Raw genomic sequence first — 18,754 nt, forward strand, 5'->3', positions numbered from 1 at the left:
CACACAAATATTAGTTTCATTATTAGTCTGGACATAATGTCATACAAGCCCTTCCTGCAGCACTTCCTCCAATAGCAACAGGAAATCTTACGGCGAGAAGTCAATCACTTTATTTGTGTCCATTTGAGGTCTTCCTTGAAAAACCCCTGTGGACCCCAGAGCCTTTCCCATTCAAATTCCTATTTAGCACCGATTGTGTGAGAGTGTGTGTGGAGTGGGTTAGAGCATAAGTGCACACACACGCACACACACACACACACACACACACACACACACACACACACACACACACACACACACACACACACACACACACACACACACACACACACACACACAGAGACATACACATACCTCCTATTTTAATGGATGAATTGCTCCCATTGTGTTAGCAGCAGCAGTAATTACGTTGCTGCCGGGATTCTGCCATTTCTCTTTGGCCACACTGAACACTGAACTGGGGGACATCACGCTCCCACGAATGTCATCTGGGTATGACAAGAATATTCACATTTGGCTGATAGGCAACCTTCAAGCTCCACTCATGAAAAGAACACACTCGCTTTGCCTACAGCATTTCTCATTGTTATGAGCTACCCCCAATCAGCTTCAGTGAGGAAGTGAGAATGTCAGGCTCTTCTCTGTGATGATGATGGTTACTGTGACTCTCAACTCTAAACTTTAACCCCCAGCAGTCAACTGTACTGAGTTGGACAGAACTGTATGTATTATTAATGATGGCCAAATTCCACACATGAAAGGCGACCATTGAGGGCTGGATGAAAGACCCTGTGTCTACTCTTTATCTCTGTCACCCATTCTTTCTTTCTTTTCTACTTTTTCTTTCTATTTTCTGCTTTCTGTCTTGTTTTACATCACATATTCTCTTGCTCTCAGTTTTCTTTTCTTTTTTACTCATTTTATAATACGTTTGGTTGAAAAGGTGTATGCCACAATGTCTGAGTTTCTCTGCGTACTGTTTCGGCGTTGTTGGTGAATATGATGGCTTTTGACACGAGACAACAGCCTTTTGTCTTCATTCTTTCTGCAGTTTGAACAATACTAAATCCGGCAAGACGTCAACAGAAAGTCCCATCCTTTCTGTGTTTGTGCATTATATTCATGTCTCTTTCAGAATTATGAAGCCATTTTACATATCGATGCAATAAAATCTCAAATCAAAATACACAACCGCATAATAGTGTTTACTCCTCGTGTGAACTCCCATAAATTTTCCATGGGTAATTTAATTTTTTTCTGCGTAAAATGACACGTATGCTGTACATTTCACAGCACTCTCACCTCAGTGTGGAGTCTCTTGCTCACCTGAGCTATTGAACAACATCTGAAGTCATGCAGGAAATACCAGCACTCACAAACTTGGATGTAGGTCTGCTGCCCTCCATTGGATAAAGCACCTTACTGCAGAAAACAGAGGCAGAACTTCTCTTTTCCAGTATTCCCAACCTCTTTAGCGAGGAAAAGTCCGAAACAAATGAAAGAAATCGATGCATTAGATTTTCTTTTCCAATTTCCCATCTTGGTATACTTGCAACCCCTCAGATTGATCCTGCGCCCTCTTAGGAGGTTCTGATCCCCAGGTTGGGATCCATTGCTCTTTTCTGCAATTCCACAATGAACTCTTTGGCTTTATCTCTCCTTTCAATCTGTGTTTTGTGTTCCATTCACTAATTGGTCCTAAAAGGTAAGTCATAACGGTGACAGACTATCTTTCTCATCTTTTTTCCCTGTAGGCTTTATAGGTCAAAATGTAATTCACAAACAAAATAAAGAAATGCACAGTATGTTATTCTACATAGTGATGTTACATACGTTTGGAGTTAAGAAGTTAAGTTAGTTAAGTTGGTCAGAACTGTTTGTCGGTCAAATAGCCTGAGTTTTTAGAACCCAAACAGAAAATAATCTGCAATTTACTGTTGCGGACAGAAATATTTAATAAATTCAAATAGTTTTCTAGAAGCAATTTTCCAGTATCAAGATGATACTGAAAAAGAGGGCCTGTGTTTCCAGGACACCAAACAGATCATTAGGCTTAAGCTCTTTTGTCAAACTATTTCTAAGGGCAAGACTTCCCTTTCTTTAAAAATATATATATAATCATATAACAATGGACACCTATGTAAGACCTGTGAAGACAACAGCTCAGGTAACACGGACAGGAGGAACTGTTGTGATCAACTTTTGTAAGAGGAATAGATACAAAGAGGAATTCATTTACAAAACAACTTTTCATAGCCCTTATTTAGGTTAATATGTGTAATGAATAACATTTTGAAACCCTAATGCATGATAGCTGCCACGTTCTGGCCATAGTTGTGGCTTTATAGCTCAATCACAGGATGGTTTTGGAAAGCACTTTATTTACTCTGCGCTCTATTGCTATTGAAATGATGAATGGACATCTCCCACCCTCAGAATCATTCATAAATCAAAACAGACATTGCCACAGAGGATGAGTAGAAATACAAACTATGAAAATAGAGTAATTAATTCAAGGCCAGGAGGCTATAAACAGTGCGTCCAAACCACATAATAACATTGCCACAAGTCTTTGAAATTACAGCCTGAATCTTGTTTGAAAGGCCTCTTACTCCCTGTGGAATGAAAACATTGGAGGGGACTTATCTCTGTCATTAATTAGCTCAGTGGTCTCAGACATTTTAATTAGTCTACTGTCACTCTCACAGGACAAGGAGTGAGGATTAAAGCTTGTCGCACTACATCTTATTGTGTTGTTGTAGACGTTCAGCTCTCACTAAATAGATCACACAGGGGCAGTCCTCGGGCTATTTCAGGCTATTTCAATTAGTGCATGCTAGGGATGATATGAGATGAAAGTGGTATTAGGTCAGGGGCAAGGAGCCCAGGCCCCTTGGTGGAGGTTATAAGGAGCTGTGACAAGTAAAGCTAAAGTACATGGGTTAAGAAAGTTTGAGCGATACAAAGAACACCTTAAAGTTGCAATAGTTAATGTTTTCATTTCAACAATGGGTCAAATGACTAGGCCTATATGAATATTTGAACTCATCCGTTTATGTTTTCTTGTCCCCTGCCTTAATGTTTGGTTCAGTCTCACTGCTCCCATCAGCGTCGCTGCCACATTGAGGAGGCTGTTTTCTGCGGAAAAAGCTACCTAAAAACTCACTGTACACTACCTGCCACCAAAATGCCAGACAGACACAGTTAGCAACTATCCTAAGTGAACATTATGGAGCATTTAGTAGCAGAAAGACAGATATTTCCCTCGGGACTGAGAATTAAGAGGAGAGTGAATATTGGACTTTCACCAGGTGGCCAGAAATAAGACTCCATGTGAATGCTAATGTTGCTCCCTGTCTGCTGGATGTGAGGAAAAGCAAGTGTTTGCTAACAAGTTCACCATATTAACTTAAAAAGGTGATGATATGTCAATGCTGTGTTTCATTTAGTTCCCACTGCTCTGATTCAACCAAAAGATAACTAAATGTAGGATAGGTTTTTATTTTAATAAACATTAACATCTACAGTAAATTGAAAGTGTTCCTCCACCAAACGTTTTCAATGTTGCTGTAATCATTTCTCCTCCATATTGGTCATAAAGAGTAAGATGAGGAGACAAAGTCTACAGTACTCGTTCCATGCACAAGTGCAATCTAAATCTCAGCCGAAGCTAATATGAGGCATCAGTATTTTGAATTAGCCGAATTACATGTTACAATCTGAAAAGTCAAAGTTGTTTAAAAAGGACATGAACATTTCTATCGTTTGAGAGTCTTGTACTTAGTTATATGTTTAGAAAATACAAGTAAAACAACTAGAAATCAGTTTTTTACCAACATCAAGGAATCTTTTGATTCAGCATCAAACATTTCCCAGCAAAGGTTTTCTTTTTGTCACAACACTTGTGTGTGTATGAGAGACGGAGGTACATTTGTGCACACAGGCAGTCAAGCCGGAAGCCCTAAACACAAAGACAACTGTGAAAGGCCACACTTCACTATTATCCGGCTCTTTGTTAGTTTGTTGTGGAGAAATCACCTGGGTTTTTTGGCATAGCATTAATTGATGAAGTGACCATATCTAATTATCAGTGGTGTGTGAAAATAAACTCTGACAGGATGGCCTGGTTTTACATTAAGGGTGATCACTCTCACGGATGTGTAAATTCACACCACAAGGCTCTAGATCACATTACCCTAGATTTTGACTTGTTGTTTGTTAACAGGATTTGTGGAGGGGCCGGCTGCAGGGCACTTTGAAACCACATGTTTCACCTACTGTCACCTTAAACTGTAGCAAAATCCACTGAATGTCTGTTCTGCATCATCATGTGTTTCCATCTGTGTGAACATATTTTGTGTTATACGTGAACATTATGACGTATCTCAGAGCTTCAACAATCACAGCACTGACACACAGATTTACTTCCCCATTCACAAGTCTAACCACACTGCACGAGTGTGTGTTGTATCGCTGTTGGTGATTTGTGGGTGAATTAAAATTATATTGATCCAGCAGAGTTTTCCCAGACATCCCTCGGGGTGATGAGGTCACGACTGTGGTTTAATCATCACTGCGCTGTGCTGACGGGCATTGATTGGAAACAGTGGTTGTTTCACGATTTACAAGTGGATGTAATGATGAGTTTATGCACACCCACATGCACACACAAACAGGGAAATAGGATGATTTAAATAATTGATATTATTACGAATGTGGGTTAAAGATTAGACCACAATTGTTGAGTCATGGATAACTTCCCAATTCAGAATAGTTTGAGAGACAACCATGGAGAACACTTTTCTTCCTGGTAGGTCTGCTGTGGTTAAGATATTGATCTGATTGACTACAGAAAAGAAGTTCAATGGCACAAGTCAAGTAATGGAACAAGGAAATTAAGATTATTCTGAATCTGGGTTGTAGCAAGAAAACAAAATACCCACAGGAGTGTAGGGACATGAAAGACAAAAGCTCTATAGTGTAGCATGTGGGGTCACGCTTCACAGGATTGGTAATGTGAGTCAGTTCCTCTTTCCTGTTCTTGGTATGTCATTCAGGTTTTCTGATGTTTTTGAACAGCAAGTAGGCTAAATAACAGGGACAATCCACATCTTAATTCTTAGTTTTCCATTAAATTTGTATTTGTGTTAATCATTTTATAGGCTACAAGTTGTTTTGTAATTAGCTTGACCCATTTGGTATTTTTGAAAATATTGAAACTTGTGTGATGAACCTAGAGTTTAAGAGGTGATGAAAACCATAAAGTTTTTGGCTGTGACAATAGGCCTGAGATGACTGCACACCTTGCAGGAAATAGGACATTACAGTAAATTGTGAGAAAATGAGTCAAGCAGTAGTCAACCCAAGGATCAGTGATGTCGAAACTAAGGTGTGGTAGGTTTGCGTGGATACTGAGCGTAGCATCCGCGCTGACTGAGCGATAAGTCGCACTGCACCTTTAACTAAACACTGGAGAGTATGTGAGTGACGTGGGACGCAGACTGCGTGCTGAGTGTGGACAGGAAGCGCAGAGACCTCACGGCTTCAAGTTAGCTAAAGTTAGTAAGAACTATACCGGAAATGAAATAGATTGCTTCAAAAGGGTATACTAATTACATTAATGTAATAATACGTTATTACATTCATGTTATAATTAGCATGAATAATACGTAATATTTTAGCAAAATATTTTGGGAATTGTTTCTTTCAACAAGAAACTGTAACTGGAAAGACTTGGACGCATTAGGCTGTCAAACGTTTATTTTGAAAGGTCACACAGGAAGTGGAGGGTTTTAGTTACGTTTGACTTGACTCCAAGAAAGAGAGCAACGGGCGCACCGTGGCTACTTGAACGAAAACGGGGGAAGCTTGCTCAAGAACCGGCTGGGCTGTCGTCGGGAACTCAACATGCCACAATAGAAATGCAGAGCGTGGGTGCGAAACAAACGTATTTACCCCTGAAGAGCGATAGTTGACGGCCACGCCCCGTATCCACCGACCAGAGCCTGTACAAAACTGCTGGCGGAGGCGCAACGGTGAACGGTTTGAAACCCAGCAGGGCGGCTAGCGGGCTCACAGCGGAGAGGAAGCAGGACTGTCTGCTGTTTTGGGAATCATGAGGGAGTACAAAGTAGTGGTTCTCGGGTCCGGAGGGGTCGGTAAATCCGCATTAACCGTCCAGTTCGTAACGGGGTCCTTCATAGAGAAATATGACCCGACGATAGAGGATTTCTACAGGAAGGAGATCGAGGTGGACTCCTCTCCGTCCGTCCTGGAGATCCTGGACACGGCGGGGACTGAGCAGTTCGCCTCCATGCGAGACCTATACATCAAAAACGGGCAGGGTTTCATCCTGGTCTACAGCCTGGTGAACCAGCAGAGCTTCCAAGATATCAAGCCGATGAGGGATCAGATCATTCGGGTGAAAAGGTACGAGAGAGTGCCCATGATTCTGGTTGGAAACAAGGTGGACCTGGAGGGGGAGAGGGAGGTCTCGTCCGGCGAGGGGAAGGCACTGGCGGACGAATGGAACTGCCCGTTCATCGAAACTTCTGCCAAAAATAAAACCTCGGTGGACGAACTGTTTGCAGAGATTGTCCGACAGATGAACTATGCCTCAACACCAAATGGCGACGACCAGTGCTGTTCGTCTTGTGTCATTCTTTAAGGAAAAAGACATCCATAAAGTTTTATTCTTTGCTCGGTTTTAAGTTTGCAATGGTAAGTCGAGACACCACACACTGCACATGTAAAGCTGACATGAGTGATATTAAGTGACACTATATAACCTTTAGCTACTGATTAAAACATGCTATTGAAATCCTTTCTTCGCACATGTCCATATAAAGTATAGAGAAATGCACTATACCGGATGTATGCTCTACTTGGCTTAATTTGAAAGATTAGCCTTTTAGTGTATTTCGTTTATTGTCAGTTCTTGTTCATACAAGCTCAGTGTTAGTTTAGACTGCTGACGTACAGTAGGACACTTGCAGTCTATTGTTTTGCTAAGCAGATTGGGGAAGTGTCTGACTCATTGCAGAACTGGAGGGACAAGCTATGACTGACATAATTAGGTTTACAAAGTTCGTGTTTGAATATGCACACCTACGATCTAGAGTTGTTAAACTCAAAGTGATATCTTTCCAGAATGAGGTTAACAGGAGTCAGGAGATTCCGATGTTCTAGTGTGGCCTACATTCAAGGCTCAGCAAGTTGTTGTTTTTTGATAAGCCGAGCCCAGAATTAGCCTTAAATAAGTGTATTTTCTTCTGTATCGCGTGTCAAAGGTTGCTGATGTTCATTCACAACTCTTCTTATCTCCTGTTTGTGGCAGTGTGTTGCAGCAAGTGTGTTCTGTTGAGCTCTTCTTCGTGTCTCACCCTGGCCTTGGAGGAATGCTGCAGGGGGACGAGAGGAGGAGGAGGAGGGGAGCAACTGAGACTCAGAGGGAGGGGTCCACTCTTCAGGAATTCTGCTGGGTTGAAGTATCTTTGCTGCACGATCAGTGTCCACCATTGATGTCAACACAGTGTCAGATCCAGAGTTTCAGCAACAACCCCCTCACCAGTTCCAACTGTACTCACAACTGGAACTAAATCCCAATGGAAAAGAAATAGAGGGCAACACTTAGACATTCATAAATGGATATTTCTGTATAAGAAGACAGAAATACAGAGATAGAGTATATTTTGTTAAATAAACTGCACAGTCTGGGGCGGGTAAAGATTTGGGTGATATCTCTGCCTAATCTGTTTTGGAGCAATGCTTTACAACACTCCAAATCCTAATTTTTTTTTTCTTCCCCAAAGTCAAAAGAAATTGACACCACTTATCTGCTGGTGGAGTAAACGTGATGAGTGCCACTTTTTTCTTCGTCTCCTCTTCAGTGTGTGAGAGGACCTTAACTGAAGTGACACGGGGACGGTGACCCGATCGCCCTTGTGTCGAGTGCCTTTCCTAAGCAAATCAGCTGTTCAGATTTAGTGCCAACCTACATGTATCACCAAAAGAACCCTTCAACATGGCAATCCACAATTTAATGAACTGTTCTTCTGGATAATCTCGTAGGGGTGGAGGCTGAAAAGAAACTACAATAGGCTTTTTGTTAATGGAATGGCGGTTTTCTGTATGTTTTACGTTGGCCTTTTTGAAGTCTAAGGTGTTCATTTTGCAATGTCTGCTTAGTCTGGCCAAACTTATATCTTGAAATGCACAGGTACTGGAATCTCCCTAGACGTGATGACGACACCAAACGCTTACCCTCCAGACCACTTAAATCAAATTATGTTTCTGTTTATTTTGTTGTTTTTAACAGAAAATGTGATGATGTACCGTTGACAAATCTAACCTGATTGTAAGTTTAATTTCAGACCAGCCATTTAACAATGGGCTGTCTGTTTTCAAAACAAGACTTTTAATACAAATTGCATTTTTTTTAAAGAAACCAGGCTGTGTTTTCTCTTTGTTGACATCTACGTGTTTCAACATGTTACCATAATGGCTAATTGCCAGTTTGCTGATTCTAAACAAAGTTGCCATGAGCAGCTTGAACAAGAGTTTATCATTAAACGCCAGCTTAATATGTTTGAATACACACAAATTATGGATTGCTACAAATACCCACAGTAATACAGTAGGTCAAAAAGTAAATGTTCAGTTGTTTGCATATTTTACAGTAACACGACTTCCCCCACAAACACAAATTTACATGAGGTGTTTGATAGTTGATAACCCACAGGCTAACAGGAAATATGATTATAATAGGAAAACGCAAGGTGTTTGTTGAGTTTTATGGTTTCAAATTGACCTTTAATGGAAGCTTTATTGCATGTAGTTAGTTGTAACATGAAAGCCATTTTACCCCAAAGATCTTTCAGTTTTGTCTGCTGCATCATAGCGATGCTTTTTTTGTTTGTTTCTCAAACAAAACTTGCCATGGAGTTAATGCTGAGCTCACTGTGATGCAGGTGCAAAATCAAAAGCGAAAATAAACCAAGGTGTGTACATGGTATGACTAGTTCTACAAAGAGATGAGTAACTCACCTCTGTTAGTCCGTTGCGGTGTTTACATGACACTGCTAATCTAAGCATGGTTGTTGTCGGGCTGTGTAGCGAATGCCCCTGACCAGCAGGAATATGTGTGAAGATAATCGTAAAGTACCTGAGGACCTCTTTGATGTAACTTAACCATACTCAGCAACAACATGTGATCAAGATGAAAACACCTCTCTCTACTCCTCAGTCTCACATGCTTAAATAGACGAGGTCAGGCTGTGCAGCTCCACAGAAATGTCTCTTTTAACGGTGTGGGTGTAGTAGTGTTTCAGCCCAGAGCTTCAGCCCGGGTGCAGTGTGTGGGTGTAGTGGTGTGATGTGGAGAGGCCGGTATGACTGAGCAGCCCTCGCTCTGCTTCTGTTTACCTACAGGGATTACCTATCCCCCCAAAAAAAAACACAAGACAAGCTTCACTTTTAGAGTCCAGTCTTTCTGGGGGTAGATATGTGCTGGTATTCAAGCTGTATACGGTGTGGTGTATGGGTTGTGTTATGGCATGTACTGTATGTGTTTTATGAGTCTGAGCATATGTGTCTGCCTGTCACTGTCCTGCACAGGCTCAGACCACTATGTGGGACTGGGTATCTGTGCCTGTTAGTCAGTGTAAGCAATGCTATCATATGCGTTCTTTGGCTTTGCCTGCACCATGTGACTGCGGGGCATGAGGAGGTCAGAGTACAGGGTTGTGTAAGGGGGCAACTCAGCGCAATTATTGCATCCAACAGGTGCGATTGAACAGTGGTGTACATTAGAGCTGGGCAATATGGTTAAAGTCAATATTATGAAAGTGTGAGACTTTTAATGATATTTATAATGTGTTCCACTGCTATGCATTATATTTGACACAACTCCTTGTGTTAATGATTTATTATGTCATTTCTTAAATTGCAATTTGCTTTAATTCATTAATTTAGATGTTAGAATTTTCTGAATGATAACACAATATGTATTATGCATCCATATCAACACAATACTGTTCAACTGAATGTTGATAAAAAGTGTTATTGAGTTATTGCCCAGCCCTACTGTGTGTGTATATAAACAACAATCTTTACAGTATTTGCAGATTCTTTCTGTGTGTTTGGAGAAAACCACGTGCATGTACACACACTGTATTTTTCTCGCTCCCTCACGCTTTAGGTTTAGCGCAGAGGTGCTTTGTGTTTGTGTGGCTCATCATAGCAAATCTCAAATGTTCCTTACATCCAGCGCAAGCCGAGGCTTGTTTACAACTGTGCTACATGTAAAGTCAAGGCTGATGGCAGGTTTCCTCCAAGGCTTTGATACAGAGCTGGCTGAACTTGAACTCTTCCTTTTTAAAATTAATTTAATTAAAGTGGAAGTAGATGAGAGGGAGAAGTTATTACAGGTATGCCCCAGATACAGTAGATGTACACTCTCCGACGGCTGCGCAGCTTCTGTGCTGTGGTATAAACATCTGATAGCAGAAGAATTTGCCCTTTTGGAGAGAAAGAGGCCTGTCGAGTTTCTGTTTCTTTTTATTTATCTCTTTGTAAGGAGTGAGAAGGTGAACGTTTCACTTCCTGCACTTTGTTTCTGCAGACTCTCAGAAGTCTCTGTGGGTTTACTTGGTGTCGGCCTTTCAGTTATTAAGTTTCAAATGTTGCAGCCACATTTTTGCATACTTAAATTCCAGTGTTGATTCTTTTTCTTTATTTAAACACATTTATTTGGGCAATTTTTTATCTTTTGTTTTCAGTTGCAGCTAACAGGAAATCAGTTGTGTTCAGGTTTACAGATGGCCCGGTTTGTCAGTGGTTGCTGGTCATGGGAGAGGGTCATGTGATGTGGTTGCCATGGTTAAGGGGGGTTGGGATGTGGTATGGCTGCTGAGGTTGGCCTCGTGACCTATGGGAGTTCAGTCACTGCTGGAATGGTGACTGTAAGCGAGGAGGGTGTCGGTCTGTTTGAGCATATTTCTCTACGTCGCCATAAACATATATTTTCTTTGCTATGACATGAAGTGCGATTTTACTTTTAAAGCCAATTTCTGCCGTGTAAAGATAATTGCAGAGGCAGATTTCTCTTCCTTGGTTGCAATTAACTAAATATAGATTATTTATTTTTTTAAATGATTAAGATAAGGGTTAAGTGGGTTGTTTGCTGCGCAGGTCTGTGGCGTTTCTATTTCTTTTTGTTGTTGGTAGCAGTTGCTCTGACAGGAAGTGTTTTGCGACAGAGCCAGTGAGAGTGGGTGGTGTGTGTTTGCATTTTTTACATGGGACTTAATCACTATATAGGCTCTTTGCTGAATTACAGACTTCTCTTTCTCTCCCAGCGTCATCATGCTATTTCTGAGTCTCTGTTGTGTTCAGAGTGTGGTTTTTTCGCCTGGTTTTCTTGGCAGATGTGCCTGTTACTGTATGTCTTAGGCAGTGTGCTCTCACAAATCCATTTGACTCCGTTAGCCTTTCTTCTGTTTATTTTAGACACATCACATCACTCAGCACTTGCATTTAGTTTACATGCGGCGGCGTTGTTAATTTTATAGTTTGTGTCGCAGTCATTTGTTCTCGTGTTGCGCATTACCATAACAACACAGGAACAACCATTCACTCATTGTTTGTCTTCCCCTAGAAGGCTGAATAAGCTTTGTTTTTTCTCTCTTTCAGTCACACATGAACACACACACACACACACACACTGCAGTTAACCCACGTTGTACACATTTAAACCTACTGCAGTTTAGATTCCTGCAGCATTCCTACACCAAGACTTTGCCCAGACACAAGCGAGCAGAGGCTTCGCTCAACTCCTCTGTTCTCTCACGGGAACATGAGCTGGATTAGACCTGTTAGTTTAATTTTCACCCAGTCATTACTTAGTCCACGAGATTTAAACTATCATAACGTTTGGCCATACTGCCAATAAGTGTCGCATCTTGTCATACGATTGACAGCAGATTGTAAGAGATCTTCAAATGTATGGATTTAGCTTGAGAAAGTTCTATCTATTACAGTAGTTTTGGAGTGCTGCTGTCTTTCTCTGTACAGAAGTGTGGGTTTAGTGTAACTATTCCTCAAGTATTAGTTGAGAGTAAAAGTGTCATGACTGATTATCCATTAGGTTCTTAATTCAGCTCTGTAAATCAGGGAGCGGCCTTCGTATTCAGAGCTGACTGTGTCGAGGTGGGAATGCCCCAGAATTCCTCTCATTCCTGTCATTCCTTCAACTGTAATGTCTGGACATGTCTTTACCCCCAACTGAAAGAGAGATGGATTGGAGGAGAAAGTTGAGATGTGACATGCATGTGTTCTTTATGGTTCATTTCAGGGCTTTGGCCTTGACATTGCCCTTCAAGTCTGATTTGAAAAATAACTTTTCTTTGTTGTTCCCTAGGCTTTCCTTGCTTTGTCTCTCCTAATCACAACTCTGATAGAGGCCAGGAGAGGAGCATCACAACGAGGCTACAAAGTTAGAGAAAGAGAAAGAGAGAGATCAGTTGAGATAAAGGATAAAAGAGAGAGCGCAGGGTTTGTCTAAACAGGCCTCCAGACACGCCCCGCTCTGTCACAAGATGGATCCCACTGGGCACGCAGTCAAACTGCTCTTTATACCCATCTTTAGATAATCATAGCACTGTTGCCTTGGTTCGCACCAGAGCTCGATCTGAAAAGGAAACTAGGCCAAATGAGCGAGTCAGACAGACGGGACTAGTTACTCGCAAAGTCCCCAGTGTGGATAAATAGCTTTTGTTCACTGGTGTCAGTGAGGACAAGGAATGCTTAAGGACCTGATTTGTAATTGAGCTCAGTCGCAATCAGTGTTTTAATTATGATGGGGGAAAAAAATCAGGTCATTAAGTGTGCGGAGGAATGGCAGAGTGCAATTTGATCTTTCGGTTGGTATAATTAAATATATAGTTATCTTGAGCTGCCTGGATAGATTATCGCATGTATTAGATAATATAATAATAGATAATATGTATTATGAAGACTTTTAATTTGACCTTTTGAGTCGGGCACTGTGCCAGTCACTTAGCTGCTGTTGCTCTCCAGCGCTCTGATGTAGCTCCTGAGGTTTGGGTGTGGTTTTTAACTTGAATGACAGGTTGGCTTCTCTACCAGAGGGTTTACAAGAAGTGAACGGGTTTGAATGCTTCCTTGTAGTTTGTTTGTTGTCCCCGTTTGACCACAAGCCTGCATCAAACGTTTAGAAGCGATGCATTAGATCATATTTAGAGGGAAAATGACATCATTTGGACCCAGTCATGCTATTTGTGTGATTTTGGTAGGTTTGGGTAAAACCACAGAAGAGCCAAGTTAGAAATGTGAAACTATTGGCTGTGACAAAGCCCTGGGAGATATTTTCTGTGATGTAATAATACCCACACATCCCCTAACCCCTGCCACCCCCACTGCAAGGACATCTCAGGGCACAGTTGGCAACAAAGCAGCATCTCTGGGTCTGGATTGGGTTGAGGTCTGGTTGAAACTACTAGCTTAAAACAAATGGTTTACTAAATCAGGTTGCATCCTCAAAATGTGATTTTTTTTTTAACTAGTAAAGACGAGCTAATCTGTAGCATCATCTAATGAAGTCACTGGCCATTACCTCTAAATACCTTCTTCAGTAAATAATAACAGTTTTAGGGGGACAACAAGTCTTAATTACGCTGACATTTGCTCATTTAGTCTAATGTCATTGGCCTTATGTTTTGTAATTTAAGGTATATTGTTTTATTTTTGTAAAATGTTGTGAGGTGTCAGGTGTTACTCTTCAGTCAAAACATATTAGCAATCGAAAGGCTACCATCATCAGCTCGTTCGGTTATCTTCAAACATTTACACCTAATAGCTACCGAGTTAAAATCCTTTCTAGTATTTCTGTGGTGGCAGTTAATGTAATGCTTTGGGAACTACAGCAGGACAGGATGCTTGATGTCAGTGGGATCTGAACCTTGGCCTTCTGATTAAATAAATCTGTCTTCACTTACTATATTATTCTGCTTCCCGCTTCGTTCAGAATTTAACTTTTTCACATGCACGTAACTTGCATCAGCTTAATCTTCCTGCCCTTCTTTCCTTTCCATCCCCCCCCCCCCCCCATCTGGTAGATCTGTGGTCAGAAGGGGGTTTGTGGCATCCTCCTCCAGGGCCTGATCCTGGGTCATGTGACGGCTTCCCACCACTCTAGTGTTGCCCTCGTGTCACCACGGCAACGTCAGCATTCTGACTAACATGCTGTGACATCCGCGACCTTCCTCCCCCATTTTCAACCCCATTTCTTTTTCTCATTCCATCATCTTTTCCCCCTTCTCTACCGAGTTTCTGACTGTGTCATCATCACCCTAATGCGTCCTGTCATTCCTGCCACCTTATTCTTACGATTTGATTTGATATGCCTTTCTAGGAATTTGTCACTTTGTGCTTTTTTCAGTTCAGCGTGTGCATTTTCCTTGGCGAGGCGAGAACTGAAGAAGCTTTTTTAGATAGCTACCTTGTTACTGTCTGTGTGTGTGTGTGTTTATATAGATATTTACTCCTCTTCTGTCTCTATACGTCTGCCTCCTTCCTCCCCCCCAGTTATGAGTCCAGATTCATCATCCAACTTTTCTTCTGAGGCAGGGTTATGCAACATGTCTTTTACAGCCTGAGCAACGAGGGGGCATAAAAAAAGAACCTTGTGGGAGATAACGGCTAAAGAAAGAGCTGAAGTTGTCATAGTGAGAAGTGTGTGTGTATGTGCCTTATTGCCTTGTTTGCGTAAGCTCTGAGGATACATGTTTGTCATTTTGTCCTTATAGGCACAGTTAGTCTGGACACCCAACCCAACATATGGTAATAATGGCCTTGACAGTGCCGATATGTCACGTTCATAACTTTCCTAAAACCATCGCATTAACAAAAACAATTATTCAGCTCATCCACATAATAAAGAATCCACTGGCCTCCAAAAAGGCTCTTATTTCTGTGGTGTATTTTCTTACTGTTTTTAAATGAAACAAACTCAAAATGTCCTGAATTTTATTTTCAAACCAACCAGGAGATAAACTCTTTCAAAGGAAATGGAAAAAGCAGAACAATTTCTTCACAATTTGTGGCCTATTTTTATTCTCAAGGATTTTATTATTTGGATTCTTACGAATGCACTCCAAGCTGTCAAATAACACTCTTTATAATAAAACTTTGCACTTTAAAGTTGAGAAAACCTCTACGAAATTTAAAAATATATATATTGTGTAAGAACGTAATTTATTTTCATGGTTTATTCTTGTTATATCCTATAATTACACAAACAAACAGCCACGGTGTCCGAGCATGTTTATTTACCTCTCCGTCTTCCAAATATGGTCCTGACCGGAAGTGTCCATTGACTAATCAGTGTGTGGCACAGCTGACTGTTCCCTTAGTATAAACACACAGCAGCCTCACCCAGAATGCCAGAGTATCTGTCTCACACACTAACACACTGCAGCAGGAAGTGAGCGTGACAACGCAGTAGTCAGAACCAAACATTCATACCTCTGCAGCTAACACATAACACCAGGTCATTGTGACACGAGTCACACCGTGGTCTCTTTCATTTTCAGCGAAACCACTGTGGTATTTGTGTGCTGACAAGGTGTACATGTGAAATCATATCTGCATGTTACACGCTTTATTGTTCCAACATGCAAGAGCATAATGATCCTTCATGAAAGTGTCATTATACTGGATGTTGTAGATGTAGCGTATGGCCCAGATATGACCCTCTACATTGAATTAATTTCTGAGAATGAGAGAGGCTAGGCTTGGAGGAAATTGCTCATATCCTGTTTGGAGCTGTGGAAGAGGAAGTCTCTTGTGACAGTGGGAATCTCCAGTCTACTGACCCACATTACTGGGCTCGGCATCCTGCTGCACTATGGACACCAGCACTACTGCTTTGTAGTATATAGGCCTACTATGAAAATGAAGTCATCACAATTTGGATGTCATTAATCAGAGAACATGTTTCCTTAATATGTTGCAGCAGTCATACTAAGAGGAATTTCTTCTAAACAAACAACCGGTACATGTATATTCAGTAGTTCTCTACAAATCACACTATTTGGATACCTGAGGCATATCACACATGCTAAATGTGTTTCCTTCCTCATGAAACAAGTGCGGGTTTTAAACTTGTATTGTTTACATAGGCTAGCACATTTTTTCTTCACTGCATTTGACCCTTTTTACATGTTTCTTGCCATTGGCACCATTTTTTGATCACCAGAATAGCATGGTACTGTCACCTGCATGCTCGTGCACAAACGTGGGTCCTTGTCTGCATGCTAGATGAGCACAAGATACAAACAATTCATCAAAACATTTCTCCACAGTGTCAAAAGTGTCCAATAACTCAACAGGGTATCTTGCAGGTGCTTCATACGGCATAAATGCAATGTTGGCACAATGGAAACAACAGCAAAACCTCATGTTAACCCGATTTGGTATCCTTGCAGTCACACCAGATGTATTAAATTAGCTTGTTTTGTTACGTTTTATATTTGCTGAATTGATTAAATTAACGGCAATATAGGATTTTATTTGGATGTAACTACCAGTGACAGTGTTTCAGCCATAATTCCAGCGATTTGTTGAAAACTTTGTAGTTCTTTCAGAAATGGGAGATATGGTAGCTGTTAGGACTTCTCAGACTCGGAATAACGGAGGGTGACATGACGTGATTTTCCCACTGGGTTGCATGTAATAATAACCATATGACATGAATGTGGTCTAACTCTCAAGGTCAAATCAAATCCCTCAATGCCAAAATCTCCGGCCATATTTGGTGCAATAGTGGAGCGATGGTAGCGCTGTGTGTGGTATCCAGTTTAGGACCATTTTCCATTTTCCTCCATTATGACAGATCACACTCTTAGTAGTGTGATCTAATTTAACCAGTGTCTGCCTCTGACAAATACATCCAGTCCTGCTCACTTCTTTTTCCAAAGGTGTCAAAATTATATTTGTAGCCGTCTTCTGCTCATATGCAAATATATTGCTGAGCTACAGGCACAATACGATAGCTGAAAAGCATGTTAACAGATGGGAGCTGCACATAAATCTGAAGCTCACTGCTCATTTCCCTTTCTGCCGTTGGCCCCCTGTGCTTGGTTACAAAGTAATTGGCTGATCAATGGGTGTGCTCAAATTCACTGTCTGGCTGCTAAGATTTCAGTATGTCCTAATCCTGCTGCCTGTGGGCTTTTACCAAAAGAAAACACAAGTGTAGATAAAATATATACCCCCTAGAGAGACATTTTTCATCTTCACAGGCACTAAAATCAAAAACAGAAATTGGCAAAAAATATAGGCTACTGTTCACTGAGAAGATTGCCCACTGACTGCCTTCATGTGGAGCCAGATTATTGGACTTGATTACAACCCCATATAAACTTCACAAAGTACAAAGCACAATACTGACCACCTTAATACTTGTCACATGTGTCAAGTGATGTGAGACTAAATGGTGTCCAGTGTTGGTGATCAGTGAGCTGACAGGAAGGAAGGGTGTCTCCATCTAAGACTTCCTGTCCTGCTGTGTGACTCAGTGTCGGTCCTTGTGCTGCTCTTTTCCTTTTCCCCTCACTCTTCTCTTCCCCCAGGTCTCCCCACTTACTTCTCTCACTCACATTTCTCTTCATTTATTGTATTAGTTGTGTTTGGACCATCTGTCCAGGTTTTGGAAAGTCAGTTGCAATTATTTTAAATATCCTGCACCTCCAGATCTTTTAGCCTGTTACCCTTTTTATGCCAAGAGTTTGATGTGAAGATCGATACTTCTATCAATCAATCATGTCTACACAGTATATGAGGCTGCTTCTTGCAGTCGATTAGCAGCCTAGCCTAGCTTGATTCTGTCCAAAGGTATAAATCCACCTACTGCACTATTTCTTGGCCATGACTACTCTTTAGGAAGTCACTTTTCCCAAAACGTAGTTCGGCATAACCCCCACTTTTGTTCTTTTTAAGATTAAACAACGTGATAATTACTGAGCTTTAGAGCCAGGATAGCTGTTTCCAGTCGTTATGCTAAGCTAACCTGCTGCGGTAGCGTCTCATTGACCATAACAAGTGTCTTCTAACTTTCGCTAAGAAAGCGAATAAGCGTATTTCCCAAACGCATCCTTTCATTTGTGTTCCGTATAATAAGACATTAAGACACCAAGCAAATCCATAATCCGTATGTCTTCAAAGTTGTTATCCACGTCTTGTGAATCCTCAGGATAATTACTGAAACAGGCACATCTCATGTTCAGTATCTTAATTGCTTCCCTTCATCCTCTTCCAGTTTGTAACTTCAAATTGACTCCAATCATGATAACACTGATTGATATCTGGGATGTTTATCACTGAGTGTGAATTGTCAGCCGTAATGAGATGTCATCCAATTAAGAAGGTGGGTAGACCTTCTCATCGCAGCAACAGTCTGTCTAAAACAATATAAAACAAATTACTAAACCAGATTGATCAAATAAATGCAATAGAGGGAAATGTGTTGTGCTGGAGATGACAGAGGAGAGGAAACAGGGAGGAGGAAGAGAGCGAGGGGGAGAAAACACAGGAATATGAGGGACGGGAGGATGCCACGCTGCAGGTCTCTCATTCAGGCTAATGCCATTAGTGTCACCGTGCAGGCGGATCATATGACATAGAGACATTACTGCTCTTTATTTATTTACCCTGACACACACACACACACACACAC

At 41.2% G+C, this 18,754-nt stretch overlaps 1 protein-coding gene across 1 annotated transcript; it reads left to right on the forward strand.

Annotated features, from left to right (window-relative positions):
• Nucleotides 1–5,796: 5,796 nt before the first annotated feature.
• Nucleotides 5,797–8,446, forward strand: LOC115017924 (ras-related protein Rap-2b). The gene is made up of 2 exons (XM_029446661.1): nt 5,797–6,720; nt 7,337–8,446. The coding sequence occupies exon 1, from the start codon at nt 6,116–6,118 to the stop codon at nt 6,665–6,667; it is 552 nt and encodes a 183-aa protein (XP_029302521.1). The 5' UTR covers nt 5,797–6,115; the 3' UTR covers nt 6,668–6,720; nt 7,337–8,446.
• Nucleotides 8,447–18,754: the final 10,308 nt, after the last annotated feature.

This window comes from Cottoperca gobio, chromosome 13, assembly GCF_900634415.1.
Source record: "Cottoperca gobio chromosome 13, fCotGob3.1, whole genome shotgun sequence".
Taxonomy (NCBI): domain Eukaryota; kingdom Metazoa; phylum Chordata; class Actinopteri; order Perciformes; family Bovichtidae; genus Cottoperca; species Cottoperca gobio.